General features: G+C 43.7%; 1 protein-coding gene across 2 annotated transcripts; it reads left to right on the forward strand.

The window, feature by feature from the left end:
• Positions 1-12,465: 12,465 nt before the first annotated feature.
• On the forward strand, positions 12,466-17,695 carry ccr6b (chemokine (C-C motif) receptor 6b). Of its 2 annotated transcripts, XM_084338239.1 has the most exons (3): positions 12,488-12,563; positions 14,583-14,719; positions 16,336-17,695. In XM_084338239.1, the coding sequence occupies exon 3, from the start codon at positions 16,345-16,347 to the stop codon at positions 17,443-17,445; it is 1,101 nt and encodes a 366-aa protein (XP_084194365.1). In that variant the 5' UTR covers positions 12,488-12,563; positions 14,583-14,719; positions 16,336-16,344; the 3' UTR covers positions 17,446-17,695. The 2 variants fall into 2 exon arrangements, with proteins under 2 accessions (XP_084194366.1, XP_084194365.1); XM_084338240.1 differs by lacking the exon at positions 14,583-14,719 and having other exon boundaries at positions 12,466-12,563.
• The last annotated feature ends 671 nt before the right edge of the window (positions 17,696-18,366 follow it).

The following is an 18,366-nucleotide window of genomic DNA, read 5'->3' on the forward strand; positions in this document are numbered from 1 at the left end:
CTCACTGTCATACATACACTGTCTGTCAGCCTCAGCATCACTGTCATACATACACTGTCTGTCAGCCTCAGCATCACTGTCATACATACACTGTCTGTCAGCCTCAGCATCACTGTCATACATACACTGTCTGTCAGCCTCAGCATCACTGTCATACATACACTGTCTGTCAGCCTCAGCATCACTGTCATACATACACTGTCTGTCAGCCTCAGCATCACTGTCATACATACACTGTCTGTCAGCCTCAGCATCACTGTCATACATACACTGTCTGTCAGCCTCAGCATCACTGTCATACATACACTGTCACCCTGGCGCTGGGAACACACCAGGGGCAGGCGCGGGTTTCGTGCGAGAACAGCTTGCGTGGCCGTCCACACCGAGTCCGGCTTCAGAGCGGGCGGAAGCGCGCAGATTTACATTGGAACAGCTGTAAATGCCTAGTCTATGTTTTAAATTTAATTGAACTTTTATTTAGCCAGATAAAACATTAAGAACAGGTTTCTTATTTACAATGTCGATCGAGTACAAATATACATATATACATACATACATACATGTATATATATAACAAAATAAAAACACAGTTAACTAGCTAATGTTATTTTACACAGGCTGAGATTTACATGAAGACATGATAATGAAATACATCAATAAATGTATCTAGGGTCATGAATAAATGGATCTTAGCCCACACTACCCAGCTTTGTAGTGGTTTGGGGGAATAGTACAGTAGGTACGCATATTTAAGGTGACCGCAAGGATGGTGTACTGGTGGGTGGTGTCCGACCGATTGTGGTGGGCCGGTCTGGGCCAAAAATGCCAGGGCAGATTTTTGTCCCAGTCCAGCCCTGACTATGAGTCTTCATCCTGAATGATCAGTTGACTTTAAATGTAACATTCTTCATTAAATGCATAATATTCACACAATATTCACATAATTTCTTTTACACAATGACCAGAATAAAAGATGATACAGAGACCTTCTCTCCCATCAGACCCAACAGTCAGGAGGGGAAAACACATGATGACCACTAGATGGCAGACATCTAGAACACAGGTGCTATATCACCCTGAGCTACTGTCAGAGGTTGACAAAGATGTAATACTATATATTATACTGAAAACATCCACAAATAAAACAGGTTAGACTGGCAACATCACCTCCTGGTTTGGGAATAGCACTGCACAAGACCGAAGCAGACTACAAAGAGTGACACGTTCAGCCGAACGCACAATTGGAGGGGGGCTCCCCACCCTCCAGAACATTTACAACAAGCGTTGCAGGGGCAAGGCTAAGAGAATCATTAAAGACTCCAGTCACCCGAACAACTGCCTCTTTGAACTGCTGCGGTCAGGCAAGCGATACCGGAGTCTCAAGGCGAGCACAGAAAGACTCAGAAGAAGCTTCTATCCCCAGGCCATCAGGCTGCTAAACGAACAATGAACACTACACAACAACAACCATCAAACGCACATAGCACACACATCCACACGCACACACTCACTTTAAACAAACACACTGTAGCACCCACTCCGCACACTTTATAGCACACACCCACTTTAAACAAACACACTGTAGCACCCACTCCCCACACTTTATATTTATTGATGAAGGATTGCACTACAACTCGTACACCTTACTGTACATTAGTACACTGCATAGTATTGTATATTATATGGTAACTCAGTTACGTCTATTCTGCATCGAACATTGTACATATGTCTATACTGAACACTGTGACCTCATTTTCTACTTCTAAATTACATGCTATACTATGTTATTTGATACTATCTTGTCTAGCACAGTCTCTGGAGCGTAACAGTAAGAAGCATTTTGTATGAAAGTATTCTGTACTTCTGTATGACAACTATTAAAGAAACTTGAAACTTGAACTTGAGGTTATTAAATGAGATGCTGCTTCCAACTGTGAATCACAGCTCAAAAAACACAACTAAACAGAAAAGTGTGTTCTCTTTGTTGTGTGTGTGTGTGTGTGTGTGCGTGCGTGCGTGTGTGCGTGCGTGCGTGCGTGTGTGTGTGTGTGTTTTTTTCTAGACAGTTCTAATGGAGCGTTCACACCTACCTTGTTCAGTTCAGTTGAATCAAAACCTGGAGAGTTTTACCCCCCTGGTGTGGTTTGTTTGCATTCATGTGAACACCGGAATCCAACTCAGGTCAACCACATCCTGATAGAGGTGGTCTCACCCTGGTCCTGTTAGAGGTGGTCTCACCCTGGTCCTGTTAGAGGTGGTCTCACCCTGGTCCAGTATGAGGTGGTCTCACCCTGGTCCTGGTTGAGGTGGTCTCACCCTGGTCCTGTTAGAGGTGGTCTCACCCTGGTCCTGTTAGAGGTGGTCTCACCCTGGTCCTGTTAGAGGTGGTCTCACCCTGGTCCTGATTGAGGTGGTCTCACCCTGGTCCTGTTAGAGGTGGTCTCACCCTGGTCCTGTTTGAGGTGGTCTCACCCTGGTCATGTTTGAGGTGGTCTCACCCTGGTCCTGTTAGAGGTGGTCTCACCCTGGTCCTGTTAGAGGTGGTCTCACCCTGGTCCTGTTAGAGGTGGTCTCACCCTGGTCCTGATAGAGGTGGTCTCACCCTGGTCCTGTTTGAGGTGGTCTCACCCTGGTCATGTTTGAGGTGGTCTCACCCTGGTCCTGTTAGAGGTGGTCTCACCCTGGTCCTGTTAGAGGTGGTCTCACCCTGGTCCTGTTAGAGGTGGTCTCACCCTGGTCCTGTTAGAGGTGGTCTCACCCTGGTCCTGTTAGAGGTGGTCTCACCCTGGTCCTGTTTGAGGTGGTCTCACCCTGGTCATGTTTGAGGTGGTCTCACCCTGGTCCTGTTAGAGGTGGTCTCACCCTGGTCCTGTTAGAGGTGGTCTCACCCTGGTCCTGTTAGAGGTGGTCTCACCCTGGTCCTGATAGAGGTGGTCTCACCCTGGTCCTGTTTGAGGTGGTCTCACCTTGGTCCTGTTAGAGGTGGTCTCACCCTGGTCCTGTTAGAGGTGGTCTCACCCTGGTCCTGTTAGAGGTGGTCTCACCCTCGTCCTGTTTGAGGTGGTCTCACCCTAGTCCGCCTGTTAGAGGTGGTCTCACCCTGGTCCTGTTAGACAACTGATAGCCGCTGGTGGGGGAGGTTTGGTCAGAGAGAGAGAGAGAGCTATGGGGAGATAGAAAGGGACGTTAGTGTGTCAAAGGTGACCAGAGCGCCGTTGCCATGGTATCGTGTCACTTAGTAGCGAGAAAAGGGGCGGGGCTACGGGGATGGCCCCGTTGCTAGAAAGAAGTTATTTAGCTGTGAGTTTCTTCCAATGTAAGTTAGACTAAAAAACAAAGCTGAGACCAGCAGACGCGTGGACAGGGAGACAGAGCACTAGCGAGAGGGTGATGGGAGGGGCCTCCCCCCCCCCTCCTAGGCCTCGAGGGGGCTAGCTTCGGCTAACAGGGAAGGTTTTTGGCTAACGACGAGGCCTCAACCACCATTGGACTAAAAGCAGAAGAGATGGTAGAATAATGAATTGAGACTTTTTCAAGGACCTTTCAGAACTGTGTTTCCATCTTGTACAGAGTATGTTTATGAGAATAAACGTCAACACCAGAAGAGGTATTCTGCTTCCAGTGTCTCGTAAATTATTTTTGAGGCGAATGTATCCACGGGGTAACAGAGAGGGTATCAGTCAGTACGATAAGAAAGAGATAAACACAACGCAGAAAACTTCACAGAACCACAGGTGATACTGGCTGATTATGACGTAATCCAACACCAGCCACAGGCTGGTTGTGTTATCTGTTCATCGCTCTGCCTGCCTGGGGGAAAGAACTGTCCCAGAGTCATGACTCAGTTGATATTTGTACTACTGGCTTATTGACTGATTGTTTTTGCCGTTATCCTGCCAAGCTTTCCTGTGTACTGATGCAACACAATAAGTTTAGCTAATAACTTTACCTCCACTCTGTCTGCAGCAGGTCTCTGTTCTAACATCCCAGGTCAACACAATAATATTTCACGATATCCATACTCTATTCATGTTCTACCTTAAAGGGAATAACCACCCTCTGCTATTTGTCTTATTATTACAGTGACTATCATCTAGCTAATTAACTACCGTACTTTTCGCGCCGGGTACATATAGGAGCAGCGCCGGGTACATATAGGTAGCAACGTTAGCTAGTTAGCAGCGCCAGGTACATATAGGTAGCAACGTTAGCTCTCATAACGATAGCCAATTAGCAGCGCCGGGTACATATAGGTAGCAACGTTAGCCAGTTAGCAGCGCCAGGTAAATATAGGTAGCAACGTTAGCCAGTTAGTAGCGCCAGGTACATATAGGTAGCAACGTTAGCCAGTTAGCAGCGCCGGCTACATATAGGTAGCAATGTTAGCCAGTTAGCAGCGCCAGGTACATATAGGGGGAGCATGTCTATGTTCCCCGGGTCCTATGTTCCCCGGGTTCTATGTTCCCCGCTTTGATTGATTGATTGAAAATGTTAGACCACCAGCCCTGATTCCAAACTCTAACCTTAACCAGTTCGAAAGAGGGCCTAAGCTTAACCGTTCGAAACAAGGCGGACATTAATAATTAATAAAATAATAAAAATTAATAAAAATTTCAATCTATTAATCAATCAAAGCGGGGAACATAGAACCCAGGGAACATAGGACCCGGGGAACATAGGGATGATCCCCATATAGGTAGCAATGTTAGCCAGTTAGCAGCGCCAGGTACATATAGGTAGCAACGTTAGCCAGTTAGCAGGGCCGGTCTACATATAGGTAGCAACGTTAGCCAGTTAGCAGCGCCGGGTACATATAGGTAGCAACGTTAGCCAGTTAGCAGCACCGGGTACATATAGGTAGCAACGTTAGCCAGTTAGCAGCGCCAGGTACATATAGGTAGCAACGTTAACCAGTTAGCAGCGCCAGGTACATATAGGTAGCAACGTTAGCCAGTTAGCAGCGCCGGGTACATATAGGTAGCAACGTTAGCCAGTTAGCAGCGCTACATCCACAGCGCGGGCGGCGAAGCTCCCCCAATGACGCCACAGCAGACGAGCACACGTGAGGCAGTGACGAGAGGAGGTGAACCGAGGGTCGAAACCATGACGACCATCTCGACGCGGGATGTAAACATCTCGACGCCCGATAGCCGGCTAGCTAGCAGAGCTAACAACGAAAACAACCAGGAACGAGTCCTTTGTTGTTCCAGCACGGCGCGGGACCCGACCCCCCCCTCCCCCCTTCTTTGTTGTTCCAGCACGGCGCGGGACCCGACCCCCCCCTCCCCCCTTCCCACCCACAACAACACAGAGGAACAGATCACAAACGGACAATACTTCGAACCTGCCAACATCAATGAAATAACCAACGCCAATGGACTGAACATTTTTCACATTAACATTAACAGCTTAAAAAACAAATTGGATGAAATCAAACAAATATTCATAAATGGTAAGGCAAACATACTGTGCTTCTCAGAAACTAAGCTCGACGATTCTGTAAAAGATCCAGAGATAGAGATTGAGAACTACTCAATAATCAGGAATGATAGGAACAAACATGGAGGTGGTGTCTGTATGTACATACACAAGGACACCAAATTCATCAACAGAAATGACCTGAATCATAAATCAATTGAAACTGTATGGGTGGAAATCCTATTCGAAAGGGCGAAATCCCTACTGGTTGGCACAGTCTACAGGCCGCCAGATCATAGTGGCTTTTATGATACAATGGATGGGTGTTTAGCTGGAGTTGAGGATGTAGACAAAATTCTTATTGGAGACTGGAACACGGATATGCAACGAAAAGATGCACCCGTCTTCAAGGCCTTCAGTAGGTTTTGTGATCTGCATGGCCTCAGCCAGCTAATCACCCAACCCACACGTGTATGTGAATCAACTCAGACTACCATTGACCTCATTCTGACCTCCGACAAGTCCAAGATCTCAAATAAAGGGGTTATAGCATGTGGGTTAAGTGATCATTATATGATATTCTGTACCCGAAAAAAACTAAAACAAAAGGCTGGCTGCCACAAAACAGTCACATCTAGAGACCTCAAAACCTACTCTAGCGAGGCCTTCAACCTTGAACTGGAGAGTCTGGACTGGTCAGATGAACTCAATGGTACACTGGTTGACGAAACATGGCTTGGTTTCAAAACCAAATTCTCAGCAATACTAAACGACATGGCCCCCCTAAGAACCACCAGGGTAAAAAATCGCGCTGAGCCGTGGATGCACTCCGAAATACTGGCCGCTATGAAAACCAGAGACAAAAAATGCTCTGAGTTTCGTAAAAGTCAGTCAAAGCTTACTAAAAGCACGAGCAGTGAACTCCAAGCCCACGTGACTGAACTCAAACTAGAAAGAAACAGACTAAGAAACGACGTAAACTCCATGATCAAAACTGCAAAAAAGAATTTCATCAATGACAAAACTGAGGAAAACAAAAACAAACCACGTGAACTTTGGAAATTACTCAATAATCAACTAGGATGCAGTAAAAAACTTAAAACCAGATTCTCAAACATAAACATAAAAACTGACAACACGCTCATCACAGACAAGCTGGATGTAGCCAATTACTTAAACATTTTCTTCACAAACATAGCCACAACACTGGTAAACAAACTACCCTCCCACTCAGGGCTTTATGGGGTAGAACACATAGTAGCTTACTACAAAAACCTAGGGGTCCGCAAGGACGACTTCAAGCTGGAAATGGTAACAACAGATGAGGTACTCAATAAACTGAGCGCCCTCCAACCTAACAAGGCCACTGCCATGACAACATCCCCTCCAAATTCCTCAGAGACTCAGCAGCCGCCATCACACCAATCATCACACACATAATAAACCTCTCCATAAAACAGGGACACGTCCCCAAGGACTTCAAAATTGCGAGGGTGACCCCTCTGCACAAAAAGGGCAGCAAATTAGACCCAGGCAACTACCGCCCTGTTTCTATTCTCACCTCCATCTCGAAAGTCATGGAAAAAATAGTCTACGAACAGGTCGAAAAGTACCTAGCGGAAAAAAATCTAATCTACGAATTCCAATCTGGCTTCAGAACATCCCACTCCACTGACACATGCCTTCTCTATTTGAATGACCACATCAAACAAGAGGTGGACGCAGGCAAATACTGCGGCATGGTCATGCTGGACCTACAAAAGGCCTTTGACACGGTCAATCACTCCATTCTGATTGACAAGCTAAAAGCAATTGGTTTTGATAGTCTATCAGTGAGCTGGATGCAATCCTACCTTGAGGGGAGGGAACAGATGGTGGAGGTAAACGGTACCCTACCCCCCCCCCCTCACAGTGAGCTGTGGTGTTCCACAAGGAAGCATACTAGGACCGCTACTGTTCCTAATTTATGCAAATGACATGTCGTCAGCTTGTGACTGCAACTTGTTCCTGTTTGCGGACGACTCAGCCCTGCTGGTCTCTGACAAGAACAAGTTACAGGTTGAAAAAACCCTCAGCTCGGAACTAGGCAGAATCTGCATATGGCTCGCTGATAACAAACTATCATTACACATGGGCAAAACAGAGTCCATTCTCTTCGGTTCAAATAACAAACTCAGCAAGACCGACGGCTTCTCAGTTACAGTGGGTGACAATATTGTCACAAGGAAAGATGAAATTACCTACCTGGGGTCCATCCTAGAGGCTAATCTCTCCTGTGACAAAATGGCATCCAATGTAATAAAAAAAGTCAACCAACGAACTCGATTCTTGTACCGGATCTCCTCTCTGGTAAACAAGAACACCCTGAAGACTCTGGCAGGAGCACTCATTCAGGGGTACTACGACTATGCTTGCACCTCATGGTACCAAAGCACCTCAAAGGCGCTAAAAACAAAATTACAAACATCTCAAAACAAACTGGTCAGACTACTGCTTGACCTTACTCCTAGAACCCACCTCACCCCTGCCCACTTCGACAACCTAGGATGGCTTAGAGTAGACGACAGAGTACAACAACTTGCAATGGGCCTGGTCTACAAGATACACTACACGACCAAGGTACCCATGTACATGTCAAAATACTTCCCAAAGGTCAGTGAATACCACGATCACAACACCAGAGGGAGCTCCACAAATCATGTTAAACCCAGATTCGTCTCAAATAAGGGACTAAACACGTTTCGCAATTATGCCACATCAATGTGGAACGCCCTACCCAAAGCTGTAAAGGAATGTGGATCACTACCCACTTTCAAAACCTCTCTCAAGGGACACCTACGGGAGACTGCAATTCAACACTGGCCCCTGTAAATATCCTAACCCAATCATTCCAACCCCCTCCAATGTACAGTCATTTACCTAGTATGGTTTTGTCAATAGTTCAATGTACAATTGTGTTTGTTTGTACAGTGTCTCCTCCCCCCCCCCCCTCAATGTACAGTGTTACTTGTTTATACAGTGTGCCCCCCGCCCCCCCCCCCCCCCCCCCCAACCACCTCCAATGTAAATTACCCAGTATGGTTGTCAATATCCCAATGTACCCAACCCCCCCCACCCAACCTCCTCCAATGTACAGTTTCTACGTCAAATGTATATACTCCCTTTTCTTGACTCCTTCTGTATCACAAACAGTACTGTATTTGCAAATCTGGTATGTCATAAATGTATAGATGTAGCAGTACTGACTATCTGTATGTCATGTATGTCATATATGTCTATATGAATTGAAAATGGGGGACCCTGATGGAAACAAGACAAACGTCTTTCTCAGGTCTGCATCCCCTTAACAATTGTATGTATTGAGCCGTACTGTATTGTACCCATTCTGCAATCTGTTAAATAAAGTTTTCATTCATTCATTCATTCATTCATTCATTCAGGTACATATAGGTAGCAACGTTAGCCAGTTAGCAGCGCCAGGTACATATAGGTAGCAACGATAGCCAGTTAGCCAGCGCTAGCCAGCACCTGCAAAATCGAGTGCCAAACTGATGATATCAGACGTTGATATCAGGAGCTATCAGTAGCTAGATAACATTAGACAACGCCTCATGTATAAATAAATAAACTAAAGTGAATAGTTCGTTGACTGGGTCATTTTGTTTAATGCTTCAGTTATGTTGAAAGAGGAGCCCTGAGCTGCTCATACACTAGACTCTTGCCGTAATGGTTTGTTGACGTGGTTATGTGAGGGGGAGGAGGAGGGGCAAGGCGTGCACTGCTGCAGCAGATTTAGGAGTCTGATCTGACGGTCACAGAGCTGAGGGAGTGCGCCCAGTTAGCTGTAAAAATCCATAGATTAGCCGCACCGTTATATAAGCCTCAGGGTCGAAAAATGGGGGGGAAAGCCGCGGCTTATAGTCCGAAAAGTACGGTAGCTACTAACTAGTGAATTATGTGACTTCCTTGAATGTGTGGAGCATGTTTGTAAAGTTTGCAAAGAAACTCCACCATGTGTAATATCACCATTGCTTGTCTGCCATAGACATTACCTGTGATTATCACCTTATCACCAAAGCTATCAATGTTCCATTTACAGTAACATGCATGTTCATATCAGGGTTATCTCTTCATTGCCAGACTTCTGTATCTACCCACCCTCTCTCTATATATATAAATATATACATTTATATCAGGTGATTAAAAAAGGTAATCTAATTAATTACAGGATTTGTAATTAATTAATCTAATTAATCACATTTTTATCGCATAACCATTTTATGCCTGATATTCTATATTCTATAATCATATTTCAAATAGCATGTGTCCGGATGGCAGAATTCAGTACTGTATCTACAAAACCTTCTGTTTAATCATCTTCCATTAATTTGCTTCGATTTTTCAGGTCTGGTCAATTTGAGCATAGTGTTATTCACAGTCAAAGATAAAAAATAAAATGTATTGATATTCTCATTTGGTTCATTACAATTTACTCAAGCCTAGTAACAGACACAGTATTTCTGACACTGGGAATACATTCCCTGAGATCCATAGATGTCCCTAGAATCAGATACCAAGAACATGCAAATGGACCATATAAAAAAAAGTCTGTAAATGTGTATTCTACATTCTTATGGAATGAATGAGATAAAAAAAAAAAAAAAAAAAAAAAAAAAAAAAAAGATTTTAATACATTTTGAGTTAATTTTCATAACGCGATAATTTGCTGTGTAATTAATTAATCTAATTAAAACAATAAACGTACAGCCCTAATAAATACATATATTATATATACATATGCACTAAGGTGAATTTCATTGAATGTATTTGTTTATTTGGAAGGGACAACATGTATTACAGTTTTTTTGGATTGCATAAACACAACATTATCAAGTATTACACAATTATCAAAACCTTACACTCAAGTAGCAAAACATGGGCCCAGATTTCCACCATTATAAGCACAATGTCCGCCTCACACTTTTTGCAAAACAATACACACAGTGATTTGCAAAACACTAAACACAATTGCATTACATTAGACACAGAATGTCAAATTACCACATATTTCAGCCAATTGGTTAAACACAGCCATCAGGTGCACAAACACATGATTGCTTAATTGTAGACACACCAGGTTTAAGCACTATAGAAATGCAGCAGGTGAGTTCACCTGTCTTCAACCAAAATGGAAGGAGAGTGAAGTACACAGAGAATGTGCAAATATACAATACATTCACCAAGCACTACACAAGACCAATGATGCTGACTGATGAAAAAATATGTTTTTTCTCTCCATATACGGTATACCCAATTCAGTCAGCATGTCAACATCACAGAGAATCACAACAAACAGCTGTCCCAGTTTCCCATAAATTATCTGACCAGATCCAGCTAGGCGAAGAGATAATGTCTAGTATTTTCTCTTCTTTTCTCTATTAAATCTTTTTAAATTTGTACTGTAATTGTAACCTGTACTGGATACAGTATTGTTTTTGTTTGTCTGATATTTGCTGAGCTTACAGTGTTATGCACACTACTGTGGTAGAATGAAAACTGGGACATGTTTTGTATTTGTATATGGAGAGAAATTAATTATATTTCCATCCGTCTGCAGAATTGGTCTTGTGTATAATGTATTGTATATTTGCCCATTCTGGGGGCAGGTAGGGGGGGGGGGACGATCCTGTTTGAATCTCACCTCAGTCGCTTGTGTAGTGTTTGGTGAATGTATTGTATATTTTCCCATTCTCTGTGTACTTCACTTACAGTGCTCTAATCACTGAGAAGTAGAATTGCTAAAGGTGTTTTAGGTTAAGCACAGCAGTGTGTAACTGGTTCAAACAGAAAATTAAGTCATATGAAACGTGTTTCATATGGTAACAAAATTAGGTTTTTATAAATGTGTGTATCGTTTTTACAAGAGTGTTTCATTTAGCAAAGGATCTGAGGTGTTCTGCTAATTGTGTGTGTGGTTGTACTAATTGTGTGTAGTGTTTTGAAACATCGGGCCCTGCTTTCAAAATTGTGCTTACTGTAAGCAATCGGATTTTTTTTTTATAGACAATTCATATAATGCACTGTAAATACACAGCATTTAGCAAGAGATGCTAATTTTCATCCTCAGTCCCCAAACATAAAACAAATAAAATACAAAAACAGAGCAATACAAAAACACGTTAAAACAAAAGAACAATCATTTACAAAAACATGGCTACAAAGCTAAAAGGACCAAGACCATAAAGGTCCTATATGGTCACATGCTTGGTGTTCTAGAAAGCATTTCTTTCACTTTGAGTTTAAAAGTAGTAAAATTGAGACATTCTCGAATGGTGGTAGGTAAACTGTTCCACAACATACTTTCCTGCACTGACAAGACATTCTGACCGAAAGTGGTGCGTCAGCGCTGCACCTCGCAATCCTCTCTAGAGGTCGACCTAGTCCTATGACCACTATCAGAATGTGATCTTCCGTGATACAGGAGGAAATAGACTGCACCAAAAATTATTTTGATATTCAAAACAGGGACTGCAACAATGTACTGTATATGTTCATCTTCTCATTTCAAAGAGAGCTGGTGGATGACATTCAGATCAAAATGCGGAAGATCAGATAAGTAGCCTGTATAACTGGTGTGTGTGTGTGTGTGTGTGTGTGTGTGTGTGTGTGTGTGTGTGTGTGTGTGTGTGTGTGTGTGTGTGTGTGTGTGTGTGTGTGTGTGTGTGTGTGTGTGTGTGTGTGTGTGTGTGTGTGTGTGTGTGTGTGTGTGTTGTGTGTGGGTGTGTGTGTGTGTGTGTGTGTGTGTGTGTGTGTGTATGTGCGTGTGTGCATGCGGGTGTGGGTGGGTGTGTGTATGTATGTGTGTGGGCGGGGGGGGGTGTGCATGTGTGTGTGTGTGGGTGTGTGTGCATGTGTGTGGGGGGGGGGGTGTGTGCATGTTTTGTCTTACAGTAGTTGTGAGATAAATAAACCACACTGTGTCCTGTAAACCAAAACAGCAGCTTGAGTGTAACTGACAAACAGCTGCCAGGAGCAGTATTAGTTACAGTATACCCACTGAGCCTCAATAGACAGTTCCTGAGTGAGACCTGTGGCTTCAACCTTCATCGACAGTGTTCAGTGAACTCTCTCAGGGACTCGTTCCGGTAAGTAAACACAATTTACACAAGTTTACATTTTTACAGTTAGGATGTTTATGTTGATAAATCACTGTGTTTGACCAATTTAAATGTGTAGCTGAAGGGATGCTTTATCTTTGACTAGAAGTGCATGTAATGAACTTGTGAAGCTAAGAGGTTTTTCCACAAAGAATAGCTTCTTTAAGGAAATAAGACAATACTGTCTGATGTGGTAAAAGACATCACATGGCCTCCACCTAAGTCCACAGCACCTCAGAACAAGACCGGTTTTAGATATACCCCCTCACCATGGTGCAAGGTTCCTTTATGAATGGTGCTAAATGCTAAACTGTATATTCTGTATGTTCTCATCAGTCCCAACAGGGCACATACAGCCTCTGTGCATACATACATTGTACATGTTTACAAAGAAGAACAGTTAAAAAAAAAAAAAAATCTTACTACTAATTCCTTACTTATGATGCAAAGTATGTGACAATACACTTCTACTCATTTTATTCATTCTCCTTTACTTTATACTTTTCTTTACTGAATATCTCTATTGGTTTAAAAACTGCAAGGTTGCTTTTTTGTGTCTTTTTGTGGACTTGTAGCTTGTAGTTCAGATTGTATAGCAGCTCTTTTCACCTCAAGTACTGTTGAGTCAATGACAGAATGACAGCTAATCCAGTGGGAGAAGTGGTTAGGGGTGAACCTACAGTAAGAGCTATTGTTCACACCTAGTACCTGACTGCCAAGGTGATCAAATGCAACCAAACTTTAGATAGGATGTTCGCAGTTCTGCTGCTCTGAGACTAGAGGTTTAAAAAGATTCAAATAAGGGATATATTCTTCAAATATTGTTCAGATTTCAATGTGTGACACATCATTGAACGTTTATATTCTGTACATTCATAATCTGGAAAACCGTAAAAACTACAGAGGGAGACATGAGCCACAAACAGCTGGACACGGTCACATGATATAAATGACATACTGTAGATACTGTATAATGTGCTTTAGGCCTGGTCATCAGATCTTGGGCAGGTTGTTCCTCTATTACCATTATCCTACTATCTATCTAACAGAAAACTACACAACCTCAAACATCCCTTCATGAATGACTTGTAATTCTCGAGGCCCATGTGTCTCCTGACTGATACAGTCACAGACAAGTATTACAGCAGGACAACATAGATCTCATTCTTAGTGCATGCTCTCAAAACCACAAACTGTCGTTTAAATCAAACAGAAAGAGCATTTGAAAAATAGTTGACACATTCATACTCACATTTTATTTACAACATATTCCATACTGTATGAAGCATAACGGAGTGAAATCTGTTTAGTTCTGGGCTCCTCCTTGTAGCAGCGGCATCAACACAATAGGACAAAAAAACGTAATAGAAGCAGAACAAGAATAGCAGAAGAAACACATGTAGTGAGTCTAGACTGTAACAATAACATCCACAGCGTGGGGTTAGCGTGTTCAACGCAGCAGCAGAGACAACCATTTAAAAAAGCTCTAAATTACAATAAGACAATCACAAAATAACAATCGCAATATAACCATCACAAAATAACAATCACAATACAACAACCATAATACAACCATCACAATACAACCATCACAATACAACCATCAACCATAACAATCACAGTACGGGTGTAGTGTGTGTGCAACTTGGCAGCAGAAATACTGTAATAGAACTAAATTGTACAGTAATACAATAGTCAGTGTTGTGACTCATGAATGAATGTAATTTTTGAATTACTTTTATTTATATAGCACCCTTCACAGCACGAATGCACAGGGTGCTTTACACTACAGCTTAGTATATAAAAACAAAAACTAAATCAGAAATAAATGACAACAACAACAGACAGCAGTTAAAAAACAGTGAAACCAGATAAAAAGTAGACTAAAAGAATTTAGATAAAATCATCAGTCACTAATTAAAAACAAACCTATAGGAACAGTGAGGACGAGAAAGGGTGCCTAAGGCCTGTCTAAACAAATGTGTTTTTAGTTGTTTTTTTAAATAGTTTTCAGACGGGGCAGTTCGCAGGTCCAGGGGGAGAGCGTTCCAGAGCCTTGGTGCCGTCACCTCGAAGGCTCGATCACCCCTTGTTTTCAGCCTGGACCCGTGGGACCACCAGGAGGTGCTGATCGGCAGATCTGAGTGAGCGGGTGTTGGTGTAGGGATGGATGAGTTCAGTGATGTAGATAGGGGCCTGACCGTGGAGTGCTCTGAAAGTAAAAGTGAGGACTTTGAAGTGAATTCTATAGTGTACCGGGAGCCAGTGCAGGGATACCAGAATGGGAATGATGTGACATGACTCAGTACAATGAGTGAGTAGTGAGACGGGCAGCATCTTCTATCTTCTCTTGTCATCTGTTGTGTTAACTTGTGTACAGTAGGTCCACAGGATGTTCCTGTTGTGACCTTGTTACAATGTTCTCTTTTATGTTGGCCTGATTTGACATTTGACATCTATCTGAGATGTGAAACATGGTCCTGATAAGCATCTTATGAGCTGAGATCAGACGAACAAAGAACTCAACCGCCCCCACTGTACATGTCTGTGTTTCACTTCCACATGTTGCATGCAGGGCTGAAAGTGGGTCAAGACCAGAGTCAAGAACTTTACACACAAGCCTTTTTTACTTTCTTACCTCATTGGACGCCAGACCCAAGGATAGTAGGGTTATCTCGCCATGCGTTGAGCGCCAGGACCCCTGAAAACCTGAGTATACTCTGGTTTTCATCATTATTTCTTTTATTCGATTTTTTTAATTCATTTCAGGCACACGGACCTCTGGGTTACCATAGGGAATCATTCTGAGATCGCTAGAGTGCAATACCGGCCGCATCCTTCTAGGTGGCAGTATCGCCCACCCTTTGAAACCTTTTCTTCACACCCGGTGTTACATTTAATTCCCTCCGGGTGCAGTATTTTGGGTAAAGCGAGTCTAGCGGTTCACCCGATCACATTGAAACGCGTCCAATGCCCCCGATGTGTGTGTTTTGCCGGATTATGTTGGGGACACGATGGACACCAATACTGGTAATCGCGATCAGACAATTGGAATATTCTTTTTGGGATACCTCCTAGTAAAGGTAAGGACTATATGACATCAATCCTACTTTGATCCAACCATGATTTCACATCGATCGCAACGATATGTAACGTACTCCAAAACGTATGCCGTTGGTGACGATCAAAGCATCAAAAAACGACCCCCTCCTCCCCCTTTCATGCATTCATGATGAAACATAATACCTATTATATACATTTGATTTGGAAATAGTAGCGTGTCCAGGCAAGAAACGCCAACACTTCACGTAACGCCCTATAACTCAGCTTTTCAGGAATTAGCCCGGATCACTCCTAAACTATACAATATTCACCACGGTATAACATGCAGATTTATTATTTTTCACATGTTGAACGATGGATAGTTGATGTCAAATGAGCCATAGTATTGTCTCCATAGCTATAATATAGCCCTGCAAACACCGCCACGCATCCCTATCTCTTAGAGTGGTGGCGCAGTAGGAACAAAGATGGCTACACCCGCCGGCGCTGAAAGAGTTAAGATAACAGTTTAACAGTCTGCACACAGTGTATGTTTTAAGAATTTGTGACTCGTTTATATTTTACCTATAGTTTCTAAATCATGAGCTGTATAAATGCTTTGCTTTGAGCATAGATGCTTTGTGATAATGTTGTGAATGACTTAGTGTGAAATAATGTTGTGCCATGTGGTTGTAATGGTCCTTTTCGTCTTTTACAGGTTTGAAACATGGATGCAGATGACGATTATGGAAGTGGAGCAGATTACCAAGACTATCCGTTTCCAATGGACCCTCAGCCTTGCAGGCTTGATCCTAACCCAGTGGAAACCCTCATACAAACGTACATCCACTCCTTCATCTGTGCTTTTGGCCTGCTGGGCAACATGCTGGTGGTCATCACGTACACGTTCTACAAGAAAGCCAAGACCATGACGGACGTCTACCTCCTCAACGTGGCTCTGGCGGACCTGCTCTTTGTGGTCGCCCTCCCGCTCATCATATACAACGAGCAGCACGATTGGGCCATGGGTCCCGTGGCTTGCAAGGTGCTCCGAGGCGTCTACGGCGTCAACCTCTACAGTGGAATGCTCCTGCTCGCCTGCATCAGCGGCGACCGCTACGTCGCCATCGTCCAGGCCAGGCGCTTCTTCGGCGCTCGCTCCAAACACCTGACCTACAGCCGCCTCGTGTGTTTGACCATCTGGGCGTCTGCCGTGGCTCTGTCTGTGCCGACCGTCATCTATACCGAGCGCTTTGAAGAAACCGACCTGTTGGACGCGAACGTGACGGTGATGTGTCAGTCGCGTTTCAGTCACGACGAGACGGCGAAGCTGATGAAGGTGTTTGCACCCAGTCTTCAAGTGGCCATGGGATTCATCTTGCCTCTACTGATCATGGCGTTCTGCTACTCCAGCATCGTCTACACCTTGCAGAGGGCTCAGAGCACGCAGAGGCACAAGGCGATCCGTGTGATCCTGGCGGTGGTCGTGGTCTTTGTCCTTTGCCACCTGCCCTACAACGTGGCCCTGTTGACCCACACGCTCTCGCTGTTCGAGCAGAGGAGCTGCGAGGCGGAGACGACGAAGCTCCGATCTCTGGCCGTGACCAGGAGCGTGGCCTACCTGCACTGCTGCCTCAATCCCATCCTCTACGCGTTCGCCGGGAAGAAGTTCAGGAGCCACTTCGGGGAGATCGTGCGGGACCTCTGGTGCCTGGGGAAGAGGTACCTCTACCGCTCCACTCTCCAGACCTCTGACGTCTACAGCTCAGGCTGCAGGTCCATGGAGACACAACACGACCGTGACAACGGCTCATCATTCACCGCATGAGGATAATAATAATACTCATAATAAACTTTATTTGGATAGCATCTTTCATACAAGAATTGCAGCTCAAAGTGCTTCACAGCAGTACAATAATGTTGTTTACATGTATATGTGGGGAGCATGTATCCCCTCCCAACTTCCCATTTCCCCACGTGGAATGCACCTGATTGGATAAACGACATGCTGGTGCTCTAATGCGACATCTAGTGGCTGAATGTTATTTATAGAACTTTTTTTATCTGCACCAACAATTATAAACATATTAATGCATTTATTTTATCCTCAAATCGAGGACTGGGGGGGGGGGGGGGGGGGGGGGGGGTCCCACTTGAGAAATGCAAAACCAAAGACATCCAGTGGCATTACAGACATAAAAGTCCATCCTTATCTTATGAAGTGTGCTTGTGATATATTTCCATGTCAAAATGCTGATATTCTATAACTAAATGCATTTTATGTGACTGCAAAAAAAAGTTTTCAAGCTTGTGTTGTTGTGTTGTAACTAGTCAGTTACATACTGTTCTTTCAAAATTCTGTCTGAATAAAGAGGTCCCATGCATTATAAATGGCATTTTCCAGTGTTTAGCATTGTTTCCTAGCAATGGGGGATTATATCAATGTGGTCTGTGTCGTTAATTATCATATTGACTCATCAGTCTAGTCTCGAGTTCACGAGATCTTCCCTTACTCAACTAAGCCATTCTGATTTGACTGTTTTGCTGACGTGAATATGGCACTGATTTGCATATCGTGTAGTGAGTTAGCCTAACCTAAAAAGTATGAGCAACACGGGCAAAACAATCACACTTATGGATGATAATGTGCGTTTTCTGGTAAATCATAAAAATACTATAGTCAAACCGGCCGAGGAGGTAACATTATTTGTCGCCGTCGTCGCAGAGTTGAGAGCTCCCCAGACTACAG

This window comes from Notolepis coatsorum (genome assembly GCF_963971535.1).
Source record: "Notolepis coatsorum genome assembly, chromosome: 2".
Taxonomy (NCBI): Eukaryota; Metazoa; Chordata; class Actinopteri; order Aulopiformes; family Paralepididae; genus Notolepis; species Notolepis coatsorum.